The sequence below is a fragment of the Cydia splendana genome, chromosome 3, assembly GCF_910591565.1.
Source record: "Cydia splendana chromosome 3, ilCydSple1.2, whole genome shotgun sequence".
Taxonomy (NCBI): domain Eukaryota; kingdom Metazoa; phylum Arthropoda; class Insecta; order Lepidoptera; family Tortricidae; genus Cydia; species Cydia splendana.
Genome location: NC_085962.1, coordinates 17891802 through 17909220, shown reverse-complemented (window position 1 = coordinate 17909220; position 17419 = coordinate 17891802). Strand labels below are relative to the sequence as shown.

Here is a 17419-nt window from a genome sequence, read left to right as displayed (position 1 = left end):
CTGCGGCCGAATCTGCGTGTACTATAAACTTCTCTTGGTCTAACTCTATCTATCCACCAAATGTATGAAAAAAACGACAACAAATTAAAGAATTACTTGTTTATTTATTGAAAAAAAAAACAGTTTAAAAACACTACATACACATCACACTATGGGGTTGAAGCACTCAAAATTCATGTGAAAAAATGCAAAATTCACGGGTGAAAAATATACGTATTATGTGTATTGTTTGCATTTAAAGGGTTATTGATTTTAGAATAGATAAAGTCAACTTCACAACAGTCCCTTTTTGACAGCTTTTATTAGAAAGGGACTTCCACTTGTATTACATGTTACAAGCTTTTGATAAACAGGGCACTGATGTCAACTGACGGATACAGCGGCGGCAGCAACGACGCCGCAAACAGTGCCTACAGTACCATAAACATATGGAATGCTCTTACTTTTATAGCACATAACTATTACATTCTTACAGGCGCTACGACGCAAACGTATTTTTTGCAAACGTGTCTTTCCCGTACGCAGAACGGAACCATGGTGTTTTTGACATTTGGAAGGCGTGCACGGAGCCGAGGCCAATACGTAGAGGCCCTATCGATATTTTAATAAATTACAAGTTCTTCATTGAACGGATGCTGCCTTTTCGCTCTTGCTCGTGTCATAAAGGCCTCGTGTCAGAGTGACTGAGACTATTGATACTATTGAGAGTAGATGGAATGTAACTTGCATTACGCTAGGTGAAAGTGATTAACTAAATAATGGGCCATAGCCCATTATGCCTAGCCTTTTTCATAGAAGATAGAACATATTCTATCTTCTATGAAAAAGGCTAGGCAGCGATTAAATGCATAGGAAAGACCTTAACAAAATCAAGGAAAAGATTATTCCGAGATTGCAAGAGCAAATAGCTGGTTTCAAGAATAATATAATAATTTATTATTTATTTCAAATCCTGAAAAACAATAAATTAAAAGAATGAAGAACACAATTTTAACGTGTTTGCCTAAAATATAATATAAAACTGCAATCTGACAGTTATACCTACCGCCCAACGGATGTAAGCAGCTTTTGCGGCGACAATACTGAGTACATCCCTTCGTCGCAGTTGACGTATTCAATCTGACCAAATGACCTAATAGCCAACATTAAAAAATCGAAAGCCGTTATCTATCACTAAGTATTGCTCTAATATCCAAGAGCGACAGAAAGTCCGATAACATTTTCCAACTTTTCGATGTAGTGTGTGCTCTCAAGTGTGCCCTGCAGCATTACCCGAAGGCTACGGAACTCACGCTACGAGCGGAGCGTCGAGCGGCTCAAAAGCTGACGTTGACGCTGCTGCAGAACACTTCGTATTTCGGCGCTTTGATCTGTGAGCATTAAGGTGACACTCGGCCTGCGTCCACAGCAGCAGCAGTATTTAGAATTTGTATTAGACCCCGCACGTTGGAATGGCATTTGAATTCTTCCGTTTTAAACATATAGGTACCTATATAACAAATCTGTTTTAACACTTTTGACATTTTGCTAGGACATCGGGGTCGATTATTTAATTTCGATTTTAACACTCGAAAATCTGTGGAAAACCATCGAACGCTATTTTTGAAATACGAGCGACAAAAATTGCTGAGGTCGCAATACTGCTTAAGTGTTGCATTAATTGAAACTAACACGATCTTTACATGATCTTTACTTATTATTTATACTGAAACTTTATCGCGTGCACTTCATGCGTGTGTACCTACTACAAAGATGCGTGTCTATCATTTCATGCGCTGAAAAACCTGCGCAGCTAAAACATTTTGATACAATTCCTCACCAGTCTGCCTGAGACCAAGGACGTAATGTCACGTTCGAAACGTCAGGGTTAATAACAGTAAGTAAAGTGCAAGGCATAAAATCCGGTTTTAGTTTAAATTATGCTTAAAGTGTTGATAAAAATCAGTAAATTGCATTATCCAATGTAGATTTTACCAAGTCGGTTGGTTTATTGTGTACCTACCTATGGGAACATCTATCCAACATCTTTTCGGCGTCGCGTCGTGTTGACGCATCAACCAGGACAAGGATTCAGTAGATAAGATACGGTTGCCTCTATAACTTGGCAACATTTCTCGTTAGTACAGACCATTATTTTTTTCGTCTGTAGCGAGGAATACGCTGGTGACAACTTTTTGTAAATAGTCCTAATCAATTCTGTTTCTTGTGAGGATCAAAATGTTTAAGCCAATACTCGAGCGCTTCTTACTAACTGAGATGCAGAGGTAATGTTTATGGAGTTTTTATTCCTTTGTCTTCCGTGCCTCAAAATTTCTCTAATTCCTCTTAAATCGGTTCAGCGGTTTAAGCGTGAAGAGGTAACATGACAGACAGAGTTAATTTTCGCATTTATAATATTAGAGTGATTATGAATTGGGTTGCGAACGCCAAAAATATGTATTGGGTTAACCTAATAAACGTTCACTTACCGCACCTGCACGAGCGTGGCCTTACTTCATTGTCCATTGACGTATAATGTCAAAGTGTCATCATATAAAACGCTGTTATGCAAAAAATGGGAATCACTTTGCACTGGACGTTTGAAGGCCCGTGTGTGTCGTGGCAGTTTTACAGTGTAATACAGGTAAGTGCTTGTAAACAATAATAATATAATTGATATAACTAAATGAATAAAGAGGCTTTTGGGTCTACGGGAAATAAGGAATTGCTGACTTAGGTAGTGAGATTGGAATATATGTGCTGATAATTGCAAAAAAAAAAGCTGTTAGTAGCTATTGTAGGAAAATAATTTTACTTCTATTAGAAAACAAAAAACATTGTTTTCCCCATTTAAACAAAAACGTCTTGATAAAAAACTTTGGCAAGTATCTAATTAAATAAGGAAGTATTGAATTTAGGCTCTAACCTAATTTACCTGTTTTTATATTCCAATGTATCAAAAAAAAGGAATGTGTTTGAATTTGTAGTATGCAATAAGGTTCCTGCAAATCCTGCGCCAAAGAAGGTCCGGTTCCTTAACCTTGCCTACTTTCAAAATTTCATATTTTTACAAGTGTTAATGTGTTCAACCTTTGCGTCCATGTTCGCTAGTACCACAGAATAAATAATAGTACTAGGTACAGAAGACTCACTCTCTAACAAAACGCGTCTGTTACGATCAGGACAGATATGACCGCTAGGTGGCGACAGCGCCACGCGCGGCTTATGGCTAGCCACCAAAATTGGTGTGGAACGGATGTACTTTTAGCTAGTTACCTGGTAGCAAAGCGACGAAATCGCGGAGTGAGCCACGCCTGCTAGTACCATAGACAAAACTGCAAGTTCATATTAAACTAGCAACAGTAGCCTAGCAACCCGCTGCGCCGCCCCTGCTTCGCACGGGTAGTAAAAAACCTTTTCATCACACTCGCTCAGTAAATGTGGAATTGCACGCAGGTTTAGCGGGATTCGAGTTATAGAAAAAGCGTTTTCCCTAGGGAGTTATGAAGTTTCTAGTGCCATAATTAACAGTTTTTTGCCTTTATACTTAATTTTAGTATCGCAAGTGTGATGAAAAACATTGTGTGTAACTCGGGGCGTAATAATATTGCAAACTCGAGTCTATAAATCGCTCCGGCAAGCCGTCGCGATTTAACTTACTCTCGTTTGCAATATTTAACTTACGCCCAATGCACAATGTATTAGATAACAAATTACCTGTACATTAAACTTAAGAATAACAAGAATTAAAAATAACCATGGGCCTTATATTAAGTTTACTTTTAATAAGGTTACATAATGTAGAGCAGGTGGCCGATTTTTGAATTTCGACCGCTCGATTTCGTGTATTTCGTTCAATAATATCTCCACTACTAGGCATTTAAATTCTACTAATGTAATTGAAAACGAGTGGTCAATACACTAGATTTCCTATTTCTATCGCTCGTATTTCAAAAATTAGTATTTGGCCGTTTTCCACCGATTTACAAGTAACGAAATCGAGCGATCGAAATTCAAAAATCGCCCCCCAGGTCGGGCAGCGCAAAATTAAATATTGTTTAATATGTATCAACTTGTACTTAAATAGGTCATAATCTTGGAAATTATTACAATGCCAATATGGGTAGAAAAGTCCTTACCTCAACGACCACCAAACCAAACCAAACCATACCATAAATACTAGTTTTTAAGTCTACTCCAGATATTGACGGAAAAAAAATTCAGATCAAATATTAGGCAGCTGTGGGACATAAAGGATCCGTCGTGAAGTAAAAGAACCAATCAAATTATTATTATGGAACTGTAGGTATTTACTCAAGATAAACAAATGAAACGATATACCACGGTATATACCTACATAAATATGGCATGTAAAATCAACACAGGGCAAAATAATTCAATGACCTAGTCTTACCTCGACTGCCTTTATTAAGCAGTGTCAAACCAAACTGATATATTCGCTGACGTTTGCGTAACATACTTTCTTATACATCTCGCTCGCACTAATATTAGAGTACGAGCGAGATGCATAAGTACCTAAGTCACGCACACACTAGCGAATATAGCAGTGTCAAACTGATGGTAGCTGTATAGAACTAAATCCACAACGCAAGTTTTATCCAAAGTTAATAACAAACATTCGCCAAAAATGTACAAGTTAAGACAAAATGGGACGACCGCTTCTTTGAAATTATAGAAAATATTTACTCACATCATGTATCCGGAAAAGCGTTTTTTCTTATTTATTAACTAAAACTACTAAATATTTGCTTTTAATTACTCTTGTGGATAAAAAGCAATGTTCTCATCACTTTTTGAAGATAAATTAGTCTTTATGAGCTGGCGTGGTAAAAATTAATTAAAATAGCTACGAGCGATCGTATTTGACAATATTATCATTCAACTCAAATCACAAGAAACAAAAAAAAGTCAAAAACAATCGCAAACCGCATTTTCGTGCAATTCGGTCTCTTCTTCTGATTTACTCCTTCACAACTGAGGATCCTGACTCCACTGGCTATTTATAATGGCAGAACTCTTCTCTCCATTAGTTGCTTGGATCGGGTTGAAGCAAATCACTCAAAGAGGTGGAGTTAGACCAAGAAAAGTCTGCAGCGATTTTGATAGCCCACGCAGTGCAAATGTTATTTATGCGTCATAATTTCATAGACGTTTGACGCTTAAAATAACGCTTGCACTTCGTAGGATATCAAAATCGCTGCAGACTTTTGGTCTAAACGACGAAACAATTATTATAATGTAATTTTTCTTGTACCTATAGAAAAATGTCGACCACAGTGGAACAGTTGCCAGAGATCCAAAATAGCACGAGAGCGATGTTCTACCCGCTACTGGCGCTGGCCTCCAGCCTGTGGCTGCTGTACCGGTGGCAGCAGAGCTCGCGGCTGTACAAGATGGGCAATAAGCTACCCGGGCCCATGGCCGTGCCGATATTTGGCAACGCACTGTTAGCGCTTGGGAAAAGGCCCGATGGTAAGTTTGTCAAAACAGCACGAGAGCGATGTTCTACCGATGGCAGCAGAGCTCGCGACTGTACAAGATGGGCAATAAGCTACCCGGGCCCATGGCCGTGCCGATATTTGGCAAGGGGCTATTCATAAATTACGTCATTTCAAATTAGGGGGGGGGGGGGGGGGTCTGGGCATCGGATGATGGTAGCATGACGTAGGAGGAAACAGGGTCATTCGAAGCATGATTTTTTGATGATTTTAGGGGGGGGGGGGGTCAAAAATAGATGACGTAATTTATGAATAGCCCCCAACGCACTGTTAACGCTTGGGAAAAGACCCGATGGTAAGTTTATTAACTGTTTGATTTATGTTAATGACAATGTTTAGCGTTACTTTTCATTGATTAGTTTTTTAAAATATACCTATTTGGGAAAGATTGGAAAAGAAAATAATAACATGTATAATATTAAACATTAATTATAAGCGCCTTGGTTCTTTAGACTGTAAGCTTACTTGTGAATAAAATTGAATAAATTGAACAAATAAATAAATATTGAGGTAAAGTGGCAAAATTTAACCTATGTTGATATTGTTGACGTAACATTATTTATTCTTTCGTAATATTATCTAGAAATGTATTTTATACAGGGTGAAATTTTAGCCTCTGTTCATACTCTGCGTAGTGATTTTATAGGTCATACTTACTGAATTACTTTTATTTTGGGGCCAATGTCGAAATACCGAAAAAAATTTGGCTGTCCCATAGAAATCAGGGGCATCACATCATCAGCCGGAATGTATGAAACAGAATTTTTTTTTGCGATTTTGGCATTGGTCCTATAGTAAAAGTTTTTCAGTATGACCTATGAAGTCGCTACTGTAGAGTATTAACCGTGGTTAAAATTTCACCCTGTATTAAATTTGTAGTACTTATCGCTCGCAGACGTATGTGCTTGATTATTTTTGTCAGAAATGATTATTGCCGCCTACCATTAACGATATAGCAAAGTATCACGTACGTTCAATAAATGTTAAATGTAGTTGGTTTATTAGACAAGGTAACACAATGTAAATTATTGCAATCATTTGTAACACAGTTCCATAAAATTATACTGAATTTACATTTAAATAATTACAACTGCACTGCTGCACACCATCCTGATAATGTATTGAATTAAAAGTAATTAACAAAGAATTAATCTTCAGTAATACTATGTAGTTATTCATTACTAACTGGTGGCTCTGTGAGCCGTAGACCTCGTGAACACTCATGGTTCATGCAGTGATTCACATGCGTATTCTGATTTGAATAACAGGCTATGAATGAGATCAGATCCATAACTCATCCAGATCAAAGTCATAACCTGTTATAAAAATCAGAATAATACTTTGCAGGTACATAGCAGTGGCACTCGTCTGAACTCCATTCTCACCACGTTGCCTAATTTTCAGTCAGTTGTGCACTCGTCCTGCAGATTATGAAGAAAAGTACCTAAAGCAACTAAGAATTTCGTTTCTCTCTCGCATGCGTGTTTAAGGTATATTAATGTCCCGCCCATGCGCCGGTGGTCAATGCCACTGTGTGAGCTGGAAACCAATATAATTATGCACGTGCGATAGAGATGGGAAATGGCGGGTTAATGTACGAAATTTTTCGTGCTTAGCGTCCATACTTTCCGTATTCCGTACCCAAAGGGTAAAAACGGGACCCTATTACTAAGACTTCGCTTTCCGTCTGTCTATATGTCTGTCTGTTACCAGGCTGTATCTCATGAACCGTGATAGCTAGGCAGTTGAAATTTTCACAGATGATGTATTTCTGTTGCCGCTGTAATAGCCCGAATAGTCCGACTCGCACTTGGCCGGTTTTTATAAAAGTTGTAAGTTATTACGAGTATAACAATTTATTTGTGTAGATCTGGTAAACATCGGCCTCCAGTATGGTGAGAAATACGGCAGCGTGATCCGCGGGTGGCTCGGCTCGAAGCTGATCATCTTCCTCACCGACGCGGACGACGTCGAGGTCATCCTGAACAGCCACGTGCATATCGACAAGGCCTCCGAGTACAGGTTCTTCAAGCCGTGGCTAGGAGAAGGCTTACTTATCAGCTCAGGTATTTGTTTTCCAAATGTATGACTTGCCCCCTTTTTCATAAAACTTAGGGACTGATGTAGTTAAATTATGTTTTATCCCTTTCTTACAAATACCTACATAAGTCAAAATTACAGATAAGGACAAATGATTATTAGCTACTTAATTGAGGTTTGTAGCGCGTTTATGAATAAGGGGGTTAAATTGGCGAAACTTCCACTATATCAATTAACAGTAAAGAGTTTGAGAATATACACGTGACCAGCCCCGTGAGGGATGCGTTCACAAAGTTAGCTTTTAGGTAAATACTAACCACACGAAACATATGCTATTAAATACTGTTTCTGTAAGGAAACTATTGTTAAATACTAATGTTTTGTTTTTTATATGAACTTCATAATTTAAATATTATTTAATCTTAATACCATTCCAATTAGCTGACCAAGCTGTACCCGCACCTTTTTCATTACTTAAACAATTTGTTGCACAATGTTTAGATAAATACTTACCTACTTACTCCTTATACCTAAGATGGACTAATTACCTACCTAACCCTTAAGTCCCCTCCAGACTATGCGCGTGAAAGAAAAGCCGCTGTCTGCGAAAATCGACGCCACACTCGCGTTCGCGGCTTCGCGCCGCGATTCGCGCACGAGTGAGGAGGGGGCTTTATACTATACCTAAGAGCTTATGTAAAAAGTAATGAAATAAACGCATTTGTATTTGTATTTGTATTTTTGTAATTTAATGGAGTCGGTGAAATTGACAACTCTACTAGCAAAAAGCAGAGCTTTCTAAGGGCTCGCGGAGTTTTTCTACCTAAACGTACCGGACCGCGACTTTGATCCAATCCGAGGCTTGTTTCATGTTCGATCGAGTGGGTGGGTACGTAATTAGTCCGTTAAGGCCGTAACACACTATCGCACCGCACCGCGACCTTGGTGCGTTGCACCCATAAGTGAGAGCGAGAAACAGATATCTCTTTCTCTTTATAAGTGAGAGCGGGAAAGAGATATCTGTTTCTCGCTCTCACTTATGGGTGCGATAGTGTGTTACGGCCTTTAACAACGCAACGGTTGCTGTCCGGTACGCCTGTTTGTTACAGCTTTTACTTTGTCCATTAAAGACGTGTCCAGACGACAAAATCAAATTGCCAATATCATCCACACGTAATATACAATTTCATAAGCGCTTATTACATCCTACACCGTCTACACGGCCGCCGAGTACTTTTTGTAAGGATGCCAACTGGCTTTCCTACCTAATGTTGGGTCAGCGAGCCAATGTCCTTGAATTTATTTTTGCGTCCACACCACACAATTCAGCGAAAAACTATCCCGTCTGGACACCAACTGGCGGTAATCACGCTGCTCCGCACATAAACACACACACACACACACACACACACACAGTTCCACCAGGTACAGCCAGGGTTCAGCAGTAGCTCTATCTTGGGTCCTGCTCTTCTAAGTGCTCGATAAGACGTGTCAGATGACCAAAACAGCGTGTGCCTATGTTGCACCAAATCTGAGTTCCACCAGGTACAGCCAGGGTTCAGCATCAGCTTTATCTTGGGTACTACTCTCCTAAGTGCTCATCAAGACGAGTCGGATGACCAAAACAGCGTGTGCCTATGTTGCAACAAACCTGAGTTCCACTAGGTACTGCCAGGGTTCAGCATCAGCTCTATCTTGGATACTGCTCTCCCAAGTGCTCATCATGACGAGTCGGATGTCCAAAACAGCGTGTGTCTATGTTGCATCAATCCTGAGTTCCATATAGGTACTGCCAGGGTTCAGCATCCGCTTTATCTTGGGTACTGCTCTCCCAAGTGCTCGTCAAGACAAGTCGAATGACCTAAACAGCGTGTGCCTATGCTGATCCAAACCTGAGTTCCATTAAGTACCTACTGCCGGGGTTCAGCATTGGCTCTATCTTGGATACTGCTCTCCCTAGTGCTCATCAAGACGAGTCGGATGACCTAAACAGCGTGTGTCTATGTTGCACCAAACCCGAGCTCCCCTAGGTACTGCCGGGGTTCAGCATCACCTCTATCTTGGGTACTACTCTCCTTAGTGCTCATCAAGATGAGTCGGATGACCAAAACATAATATGCCTTTGTTGCACCAAAACTGAGTTCCACTAGGAACTGCCAGGGTTCTGGGTCATTTTGTTGAACTGCACGCCGACGTTGCAATTGGCGTGCAGTCGGCGTGTAGTTCCCATACAAGTTTCAGTCGTTTATCGGGCCTAAGTCACTGAAATTAATATGCTCAATTTTAGCAGTTCCAAGCAATAGTAACACTAAATGCGCCATTCATTAATTACGGTGTAAGACAATTTTTGCCAGTTTTTGCCAGACCCCCTCCCTCCCCTATGTAAGAAATAATAAGAATAAGCTGACCCCCTCATTCTCCCACCCCACCCCCCTAAAACCATATATTACGTAAGAATCTAAAGGAAAAAATGAGTACCTACACGTTTGGTTTATTTAAGGCTCCAGTACACAGTGGTCAAGGATGGTCCATGCCAAGCCATGCTTTGCAATGCGCATCAGTAGGCCTATATCACGTAGGTGTTCACACAATGGTGCATCAAAAAAAAAAAACAAAAAAAAAACAAAATTGCAGGCTCTGATTGATATAAATCTATAATAAACTGATAAGTCTCTTCATTGCTCCACAATAATGACATTATGGGCTATTAATATTTAATCAAGCGGTCGAAAATTCAAGAAACTTAACAAACAATGGCGACTGTGTGAACACCACAGGCCACGGTACGCCACGATTCCTTTGAAGTGTGCCAAAAAACCGACAACTCCCCGATTGCTCACCACGGCTGACAACTGACGGCAGTCGTCCGCCATTGCATACCATAGCCCCCTGTACGCAATGGCCAGGGCGTGGCATGGCCCATCCTTCACCACTGTGTACTGGGGCCTTAAGTGTGTATTTAAAAAAAAATACGAATGTGATATTTGTACCTGTACAAAGGTACGTGAGCTCGTTTAAGCTAACTCTGCACCGTGTTTGATAGCAAGTGTAGAAGTATTATTATTATGTATTTTACGCGTCATAATTTCATAGAAATTGAAAAAAAATCACATCTTTGAGATCTTACGTAAGAACTATGAATACCCCCTCCCTCCCCCTTGTAAGAAAAAATAAGATATGTTCGACCCCCCTCCACCCCAAAATCATCTTACGTAATAAATTAATGGCGCTAAAACTTTTTCTCGAACTGCAAATACCCGATTTAAGTTTGCTAACACAACATGACTGATCAGTTCATCAGCGTCACAAAACGTATTTACGAGTAAAATTGACCTCCGTATTAGGTATTCACAGAAACTTAATTGCTAAATTGGGAATCAAACCAAGCGAAGCGAGGTGGGTCCGGATCCAAAATTTTAACCCACTTTTGTATTCATCGTTATTAATGGCGTAAGCGCCATCGACATTATATATTGAAACTGAAAACACCACATAGGTATCGTTGTCTGAGTACCCACAACACAAGCCTTCTTGAGCTTACTATGGGGCTTAGTCAATTTGTATAAGAATGTCCAATATTTATTACTACTAACGCCATCTGTTAGAGAAATAAATAATTAACATTAGCACGAATGTTAATTCATTATGTTGCCAACAGATGGCGCTGAATAGTTAATTCAAAGTGTTATTACTTTATTTTATTTTTTTAGGTTTATAAAATGATATTATTATGTTTGATAACACATCTAGACATGAATATAAATTACTATGTTAACTTTCAAACCTAACAGTGCAGTAGTTTTTCCGTAAAGTGTACCACAAGAATGCATAGTTCGTCGAATAGTGATAGGGCTCGCTTCGCTCACCCTAATTATATCAATACACTAGCGACCCGCCCCAGCTTCGCATGGATTAACAATTTATACACCTAAACCTTCCTCAAGAATCACTCTATTGATAAGTGAAAACCGCATGAAAATCCGTTCAGTAGTTTTTGAGTTTATGCGAACATACCAATACACAAACAGACAGACGCGGCGGGGGACTTTGGTTTATAAGGTGTAGTGATAGTGATATAATAGAGTTGTCAATTTCAATGCGTGCTATCTAAATCAATCTAATGGCCTGTTTTAAATGTTTTTATTAATCATAACAAACTAGAAACTTCTCTTAAATTAAGTAACCAATTTCAGGCGCAAAATGGCGTTCTCATCGAAAAATGATTGCTCCAACATTTCATATCAACATCCTGAAATCGTTTATGAGCGTGTTCAACCAGAACAGCATGAACGTGGTTAACAAGATGAAGACTGAAATGAATAAAACCTTTGATGTCCACGATTATATGAGTGGAGTTACTGTGGATATATTACTTGGTAAGGACTCTCTTCAATTTATGGTTGACAATATGGTTGATAAGAATGATAAGCAAGAAAATCTGCATGTCTGATAGGACAGCCCATAGGTTTGAAAGTTTTAAATAAAAAACATCTATGCAATGCGTCACTTTAGCAATTATGTGAAACAATATTCATTGTTTAATAATTTTACGGTCAACCTTTCTGGTTACCTAATGAATATTAAAGTGACAAACAACTCTAGCCTCATTACTTACATTATACCTACTTGATATTGACTTAATTAAGTGCAGACAATGCATTTCATTTCCGTGATAATGTTTATTTTGTGCAAATGTAAGACCTTTTGTTGCATAAATTAATATCAATTTGATGAGACATTATCAGATTGACGCAGTTACAATTAATATAAGTAGATCAAATTTTCACCTTGCAGAAACTGCAATGGGGATCACGAGAAAAACTCAGGACGAGTCTGGATTTGATTATGCCATGGCAGTCATGAAGTAAGTGGATTAAGAGCTTTATAATACGGCTTCAATTTCATACACCAGTTTTCAGAGTCTAAGCTATTGGTCATTGTTGATTATTTATTTGCAGAATGTGTGATATCATCCACCAGAGGCATTACAAATTCTGGTTGCGATTTGACGCTATTTTCAAACTAACTTCATTTTTCAAACAACAAATTAATCTTCTCAATATTATACATGGGCTAACGAATAAGGTAATAGACAGAAAATAAACATCTTCCAATATGATTTTATCTTGCTCCATGATAATTAAGAGTGGAATTACATTTGTAGGTAATCAAAAGCAAAAAGCAAACATACTTAGAAAACAAAGCTAAGGGTATAATACCTACATCGATTGAAGAATTGACACGTTCCAAAGAAAACGACGAAACTGGATTAGCGAATAACGTGAAAACCTTAGCTGATTCTGTTTTTAAAGGCTATCGGGATGATTTGGACTTTAATGATGAAAACGATGTTGGTAAGAATTTAGTTACATTAAATATAGTCTGCTTATGAGGTACCTAAACTGCCCTAATACCTAAATGGTTGGCTACTTCACCTCTGTCTTTCGACTTTCTTTCAAATATAGGCGCCTACGACAGGTCGTTTTAGGTGCCACTAATTAGGAACTTGACTTCAATATTAAAATATGTATATTTTCAGGAGAAAAGAAACGACTTGCATTCTTGGACCTGATGATAGAATCGGCTCAAAGTGGTGCAAATAAAATAAGTGACCACGAAATTAAGGAAGAAGTTGACACTATCATGTTTGAGGTACGATTTGAATGTTACACCTATTTTTACTTGTATATTTATAAATAAAATATAAATTTTAACTAATTTATGAATTATTCAGGGCCACGACACTACGGCCGCTGGTTCTAGCTTCGTACTATGCCTCCTCGGAGTTCACCAGGATATTCAAGCTAGAGTATATGATGAATTGTATGATATTTTCGGGGACTCCGACAGACCGGTCACGTTTTCAGACACTTTACGCATGAAATACTTGGAGAGAGTTATTTTTGAGTCTCTTAGGATGTATCCACCAGTACCAATTATTGCAAGAAAACTGAAACGAGACGTAAAAATTGGTAAGTATTCCTTAATGTAACGCATCGTACTACGTAGGCGAACAACACGCGAACGCGAAGCGAAGCGATGCGGCGCGGGGTGAATCAATCCTTTGATACCTATAGAAGAGTCCTACGTGGGCGATCTCGTTGCGAACGCGAACGCTTTGGGCCCGCCACGCCGCGCCGCGTCGCGTTCGCGAGTTGTTCGCTTACGTAAGACGCAGCGTAAGGATTCAAGATCTCGCTCTTTACTATTCTTTGCTCTGGCTCCTTCATAGATCAATGTTTTTGTCGTAGCTACTAACAACTATGTACTGCCAGCGGGCTCAACCATAGTTATCGGTACATTCAAGGTTCACCGCAATCCGAAATACTACAAGGAGCCGGAAGTGTTCAATCCAGACAACTTCTTGCCTGAAAATACCCAAGACCGACATTACTACAGCTACATCCCATTCAGCGCCGGGCCTAGGAGCTGTGTGGGTAAGCACAAACAACATAATTTACACCAATTGTAACAATAACTAATAATAATTGTATTTGTATAACTTTCAAGCGTTTGGCTTCATTCTCGATATTTGAAATACATTTATAAATTTTTCGTGTTTTTTTTTCTAAATATTTCTTGATGGAGATAAATTGGTAAAGTGTATTGGATCATTTTGATAAGGTTTTCGGTGACTTAAGAGTAAAGGATGACTCACGCTAGATCGGGCCGGGACCGAGCCGAGGCGTCCGACATGTCATTTTATATGACGGCTGATCGATGATCACGTGGTGCTTTCCATAGACAATGAAGCGCCGGAAGCTCCGGCCCGGCCCCGGCCCGGTCTAACGTGAATCAACCTTAATGTTGATTGAACTCGAAAAATCACAAGTTATGAATTTTACCTAACTAACTGTAAAGAAATATGACTTGAAAAAGCAATTGTATAATATAAAACTCAATGTTATATTTTATTTACTTACAGGTCGCAAATACGCCATTCTGAAGTTAAAAGTATTACTCGCTACGGTACTGAGGAACTTCAAGATGGTCTCAGATATTCCTGAAGACCAGTTCATGTTAAAAGCCGACATTATTTTAAAGCGATCAGATGGATTCAGGATCAGGATTGAACCCAGGAGAAAAGTTCCTACAAGTGCGTGAATTATTGTATTGTTTCTTATAATAATATTCCATTAAATGATTGATTGTAAATTAATTTGAATAATGAGTGTTTCCTTAGTAAAAAGGAATAGTTTCCTAAACACATATATGTTCATTAGAAATAGTTTACCCAGAAGGTGTTTCAATGTGTTTCTAGGATTAAACGTTGCCGCTTGCTTGGTACCTATAATTAGGTACCATAAAAGTTATAAATACTCACTTACCTAAATCAATGAAAAACCAAATTATACAAGAATACCTTCTGTAGGTGAGCTGATTTATACAAGAATACCTTCTGTAGGTGAGCTGATTTATACAAGAATACCTTCTGTAGGTGAGCTGATTTATACAAGAATACCTTCTGTAGGTGAGCTGATTTATACAAGAATACCTTCTGTAGGTGAGCTGATTTATACAAGAATACCTTCTGTAGGTGAGCTGATTTATCACTGTTATAGTAGGTACATTTGTGAATTTAAAATGTAATTTATAATGATTATGACTATTTAATTAATATTAGGTGTATTATACTTATTTCGATTTAGGTAGGTACCTATACTTATATACACCGTGTTTTTATTTAATTCCGCTAACTTCGGGGTATGGTTACGTTTAAGAGAACTAAATGGCATAGATAATTAAAAAAAAATTGTTAAAAAAAATTAAGTTTAAAAAGTAATTAAATGTAGCATATAGCGTTGTTGTAACACGGGCATTACATTTAACTCAACCAAACAATTGAAATCTGTGACATATCAATGTTATTTCGAACATCGATCGACCGAGATTGTACTTAAGTTTAGTAGCAAATGTATGAACTCATTCTAAACACTAATCAATATGTAACTCGGCCCTAAGGCAAGTGTACACGCTTGTAGAGGCCTTATAGGAAAAAAGTAAATTATTGATTATCTCCGAAATGGAGTTAATTAGAATATTGGTGTCTTTGAGAAAGTTACTTGAGTGCACCCTTGAAATTAACGGAAATAAAAAAAACACGGTGTATAATGTTTTACTTTACTAGAACTTGCTTTGTAGCTGGGTGCGCTTGATAAGAATTGGTTATGTTTTAATTGTTTAAGATATCCTTAAATATATTATATTTTCAGTAAGTACAATACGTTTATCATTTTCTGAATAAACACATTTAATCATTTTCATTTAATAAGCATAGATATTCCTTGTTCCTTGTTCCTAAATGATATGTATAATATTTTATTTTAATTCATATGTACCTATGTAGTGTTGTAATAATTTACGACACACTTTAGGAATGATTATAAAGTACCTATGTAAAACGATTTATTTAAAATTTACATTACAGCTAAACATAAACATACTTAGAAAAACTATCATAACGTATTGATGACAAACACTTAGCTTGCTGAATATTATTTATTGTTCGTGAATAAATACCTAAATCATAAAATGTATAAGCTGTAGACATTCTAATCAATTACATAATACATATCATGTGATTTCTTTTTCTTATATTCCACCGCTTTGACACGCTTTGGTCATTCGTAATTACTTAACACTTATATTCAAGAACTGCGAAATTGCGAATACCCGTCCAACATTCTGATATTAGCTCGCTTTTTTTTTTATTAAGTATTCCTATGTTAAAAAGGCAATCATGATGAGTCCTGATGATAGAATTATAATTATATGTATATCACGAAATATTTTCAGGAATAAATAAGCGTTAAAAGTTATATTTTTATACAAAAAATTGCCTTATTAATACCAAAGGATCAAATTACGTAGTTTCAGCGTGTATATTCATCATTTACCTACCTATATGTATAGTTATTATAATTTTTCCTAGTTTTCCACTTTTCATAAAGAAGAAGAACTTACTCATATAATCGTTTTGATATACATTAGTATTGTCAGTAGTACTGTAGGTACCTTCTGGTACATTCCTTGAATGATAATATTTTAGTAACAAATTACATGCCAGGCATGGGTAGGTAATAAGTCAAACTTTACCAATACAGGATAGTAATCATTCAAATCATGTTATCTACCTACTCAGAAAGCACTAATTGCACATCCAGTTAATTAAATTTGAACTGTTATATAACTCATACAACTTTATATTACTTTTTTATATAGGTATTACATACAAGTGACGTGCATATGACCGTCAACGTGAAAAAGACCTTAATTCCTTAATAATACGACCTACCGCGAACCTTTTTACATAAAATCATAATCATAATTCGTGTATCTCCGTCTCTGTTGCTCCAATACTTGAAGAACGATAGTGGTAGACCTTCCAAGAAATTACTTACATAAGTACAAAGATTAGTTGCTTTCTAAGGGTCAGTTGCATCATTAACTAACCCGGTTAAACTTGGAGTTACCATGGTTACCAGTACAATTTGACACTGGGTTAACGGTTTAACCGGTTAACCCCGGATTATAATGTTTTTCAAACTCGAAGGGTAGGATGACACCTGTAATTTCAATACAATTTTGCGAGATTTAACATTTTTAGGTTATAAATTATATGGAGATGACAGGTGTCATCCTACCCTTCGAGTTTGAAAACTATTATAGTGGAATGGTGCCAGTGGCGCTAAGATAACTCTAACTTCTGCCTAAGTACTCCTAACTATCTTAATTTTTAGTATTTTATAAATATTATAGCTATAACTTATTTCTCTCAGTCGAATTTGAAGGCACTCTTACATTAATCACCCATATAACCATTCCAGTCGCAGAATCACAAAGTGGTAACTAAATGTCAGATGTGTCGTAACAGAGTCCAC

At 37.7% G+C, this 17419-nt stretch overlaps 2 protein-coding genes across 2 annotated transcripts in view; one reads left to right on the top strand and one right to left on the bottom strand.

Annotated features, from left to right (window-relative positions):
* The first annotated feature begins 5228 nt into the window (after nucleotides 1-5228).
* On the top strand, nucleotides 5229-14885 carry LOC134806580 (cytochrome P450 4g15-like). The gene is made up of 10 exons (XM_063779889.1): nucleotides 5229-5472; nucleotides 7367-7564; nucleotides 11732-11914; nucleotides 12333-12402; nucleotides 12497-12623; nucleotides 12703-12892; nucleotides 13078-13190; nucleotides 13273-13510; nucleotides 13790-13975; nucleotides 14464-14885. Exons 1-10 carry the CDS (start codon nucleotides 5265-5267, stop codon nucleotides 14640-14642), a joined length of 1692 nt encoding a protein of 563 aa, XP_063635959.1. The 5' UTR covers nucleotides 5229-5264; the 3' UTR covers nucleotides 14643-14885.
* A 2488-nt stretch (nucleotides 14886-17373) lies between these two features.
* LOC134806682 (monocarboxylate transporter 6-like) overlaps nucleotides 17374-17419 on the bottom strand; it is a 31673-nt gene continuing 31627 nt past the window's right edge. The window contains exon 10 of the mRNA XM_063780008.1: nucleotides 17374-17387. Within this exon, the coding sequence (XP_063636078.1) occupies nucleotides 17374-17387 (14 nt within the window). The remainder of the gene's footprint in view (nucleotides 17388-17419) is intronic.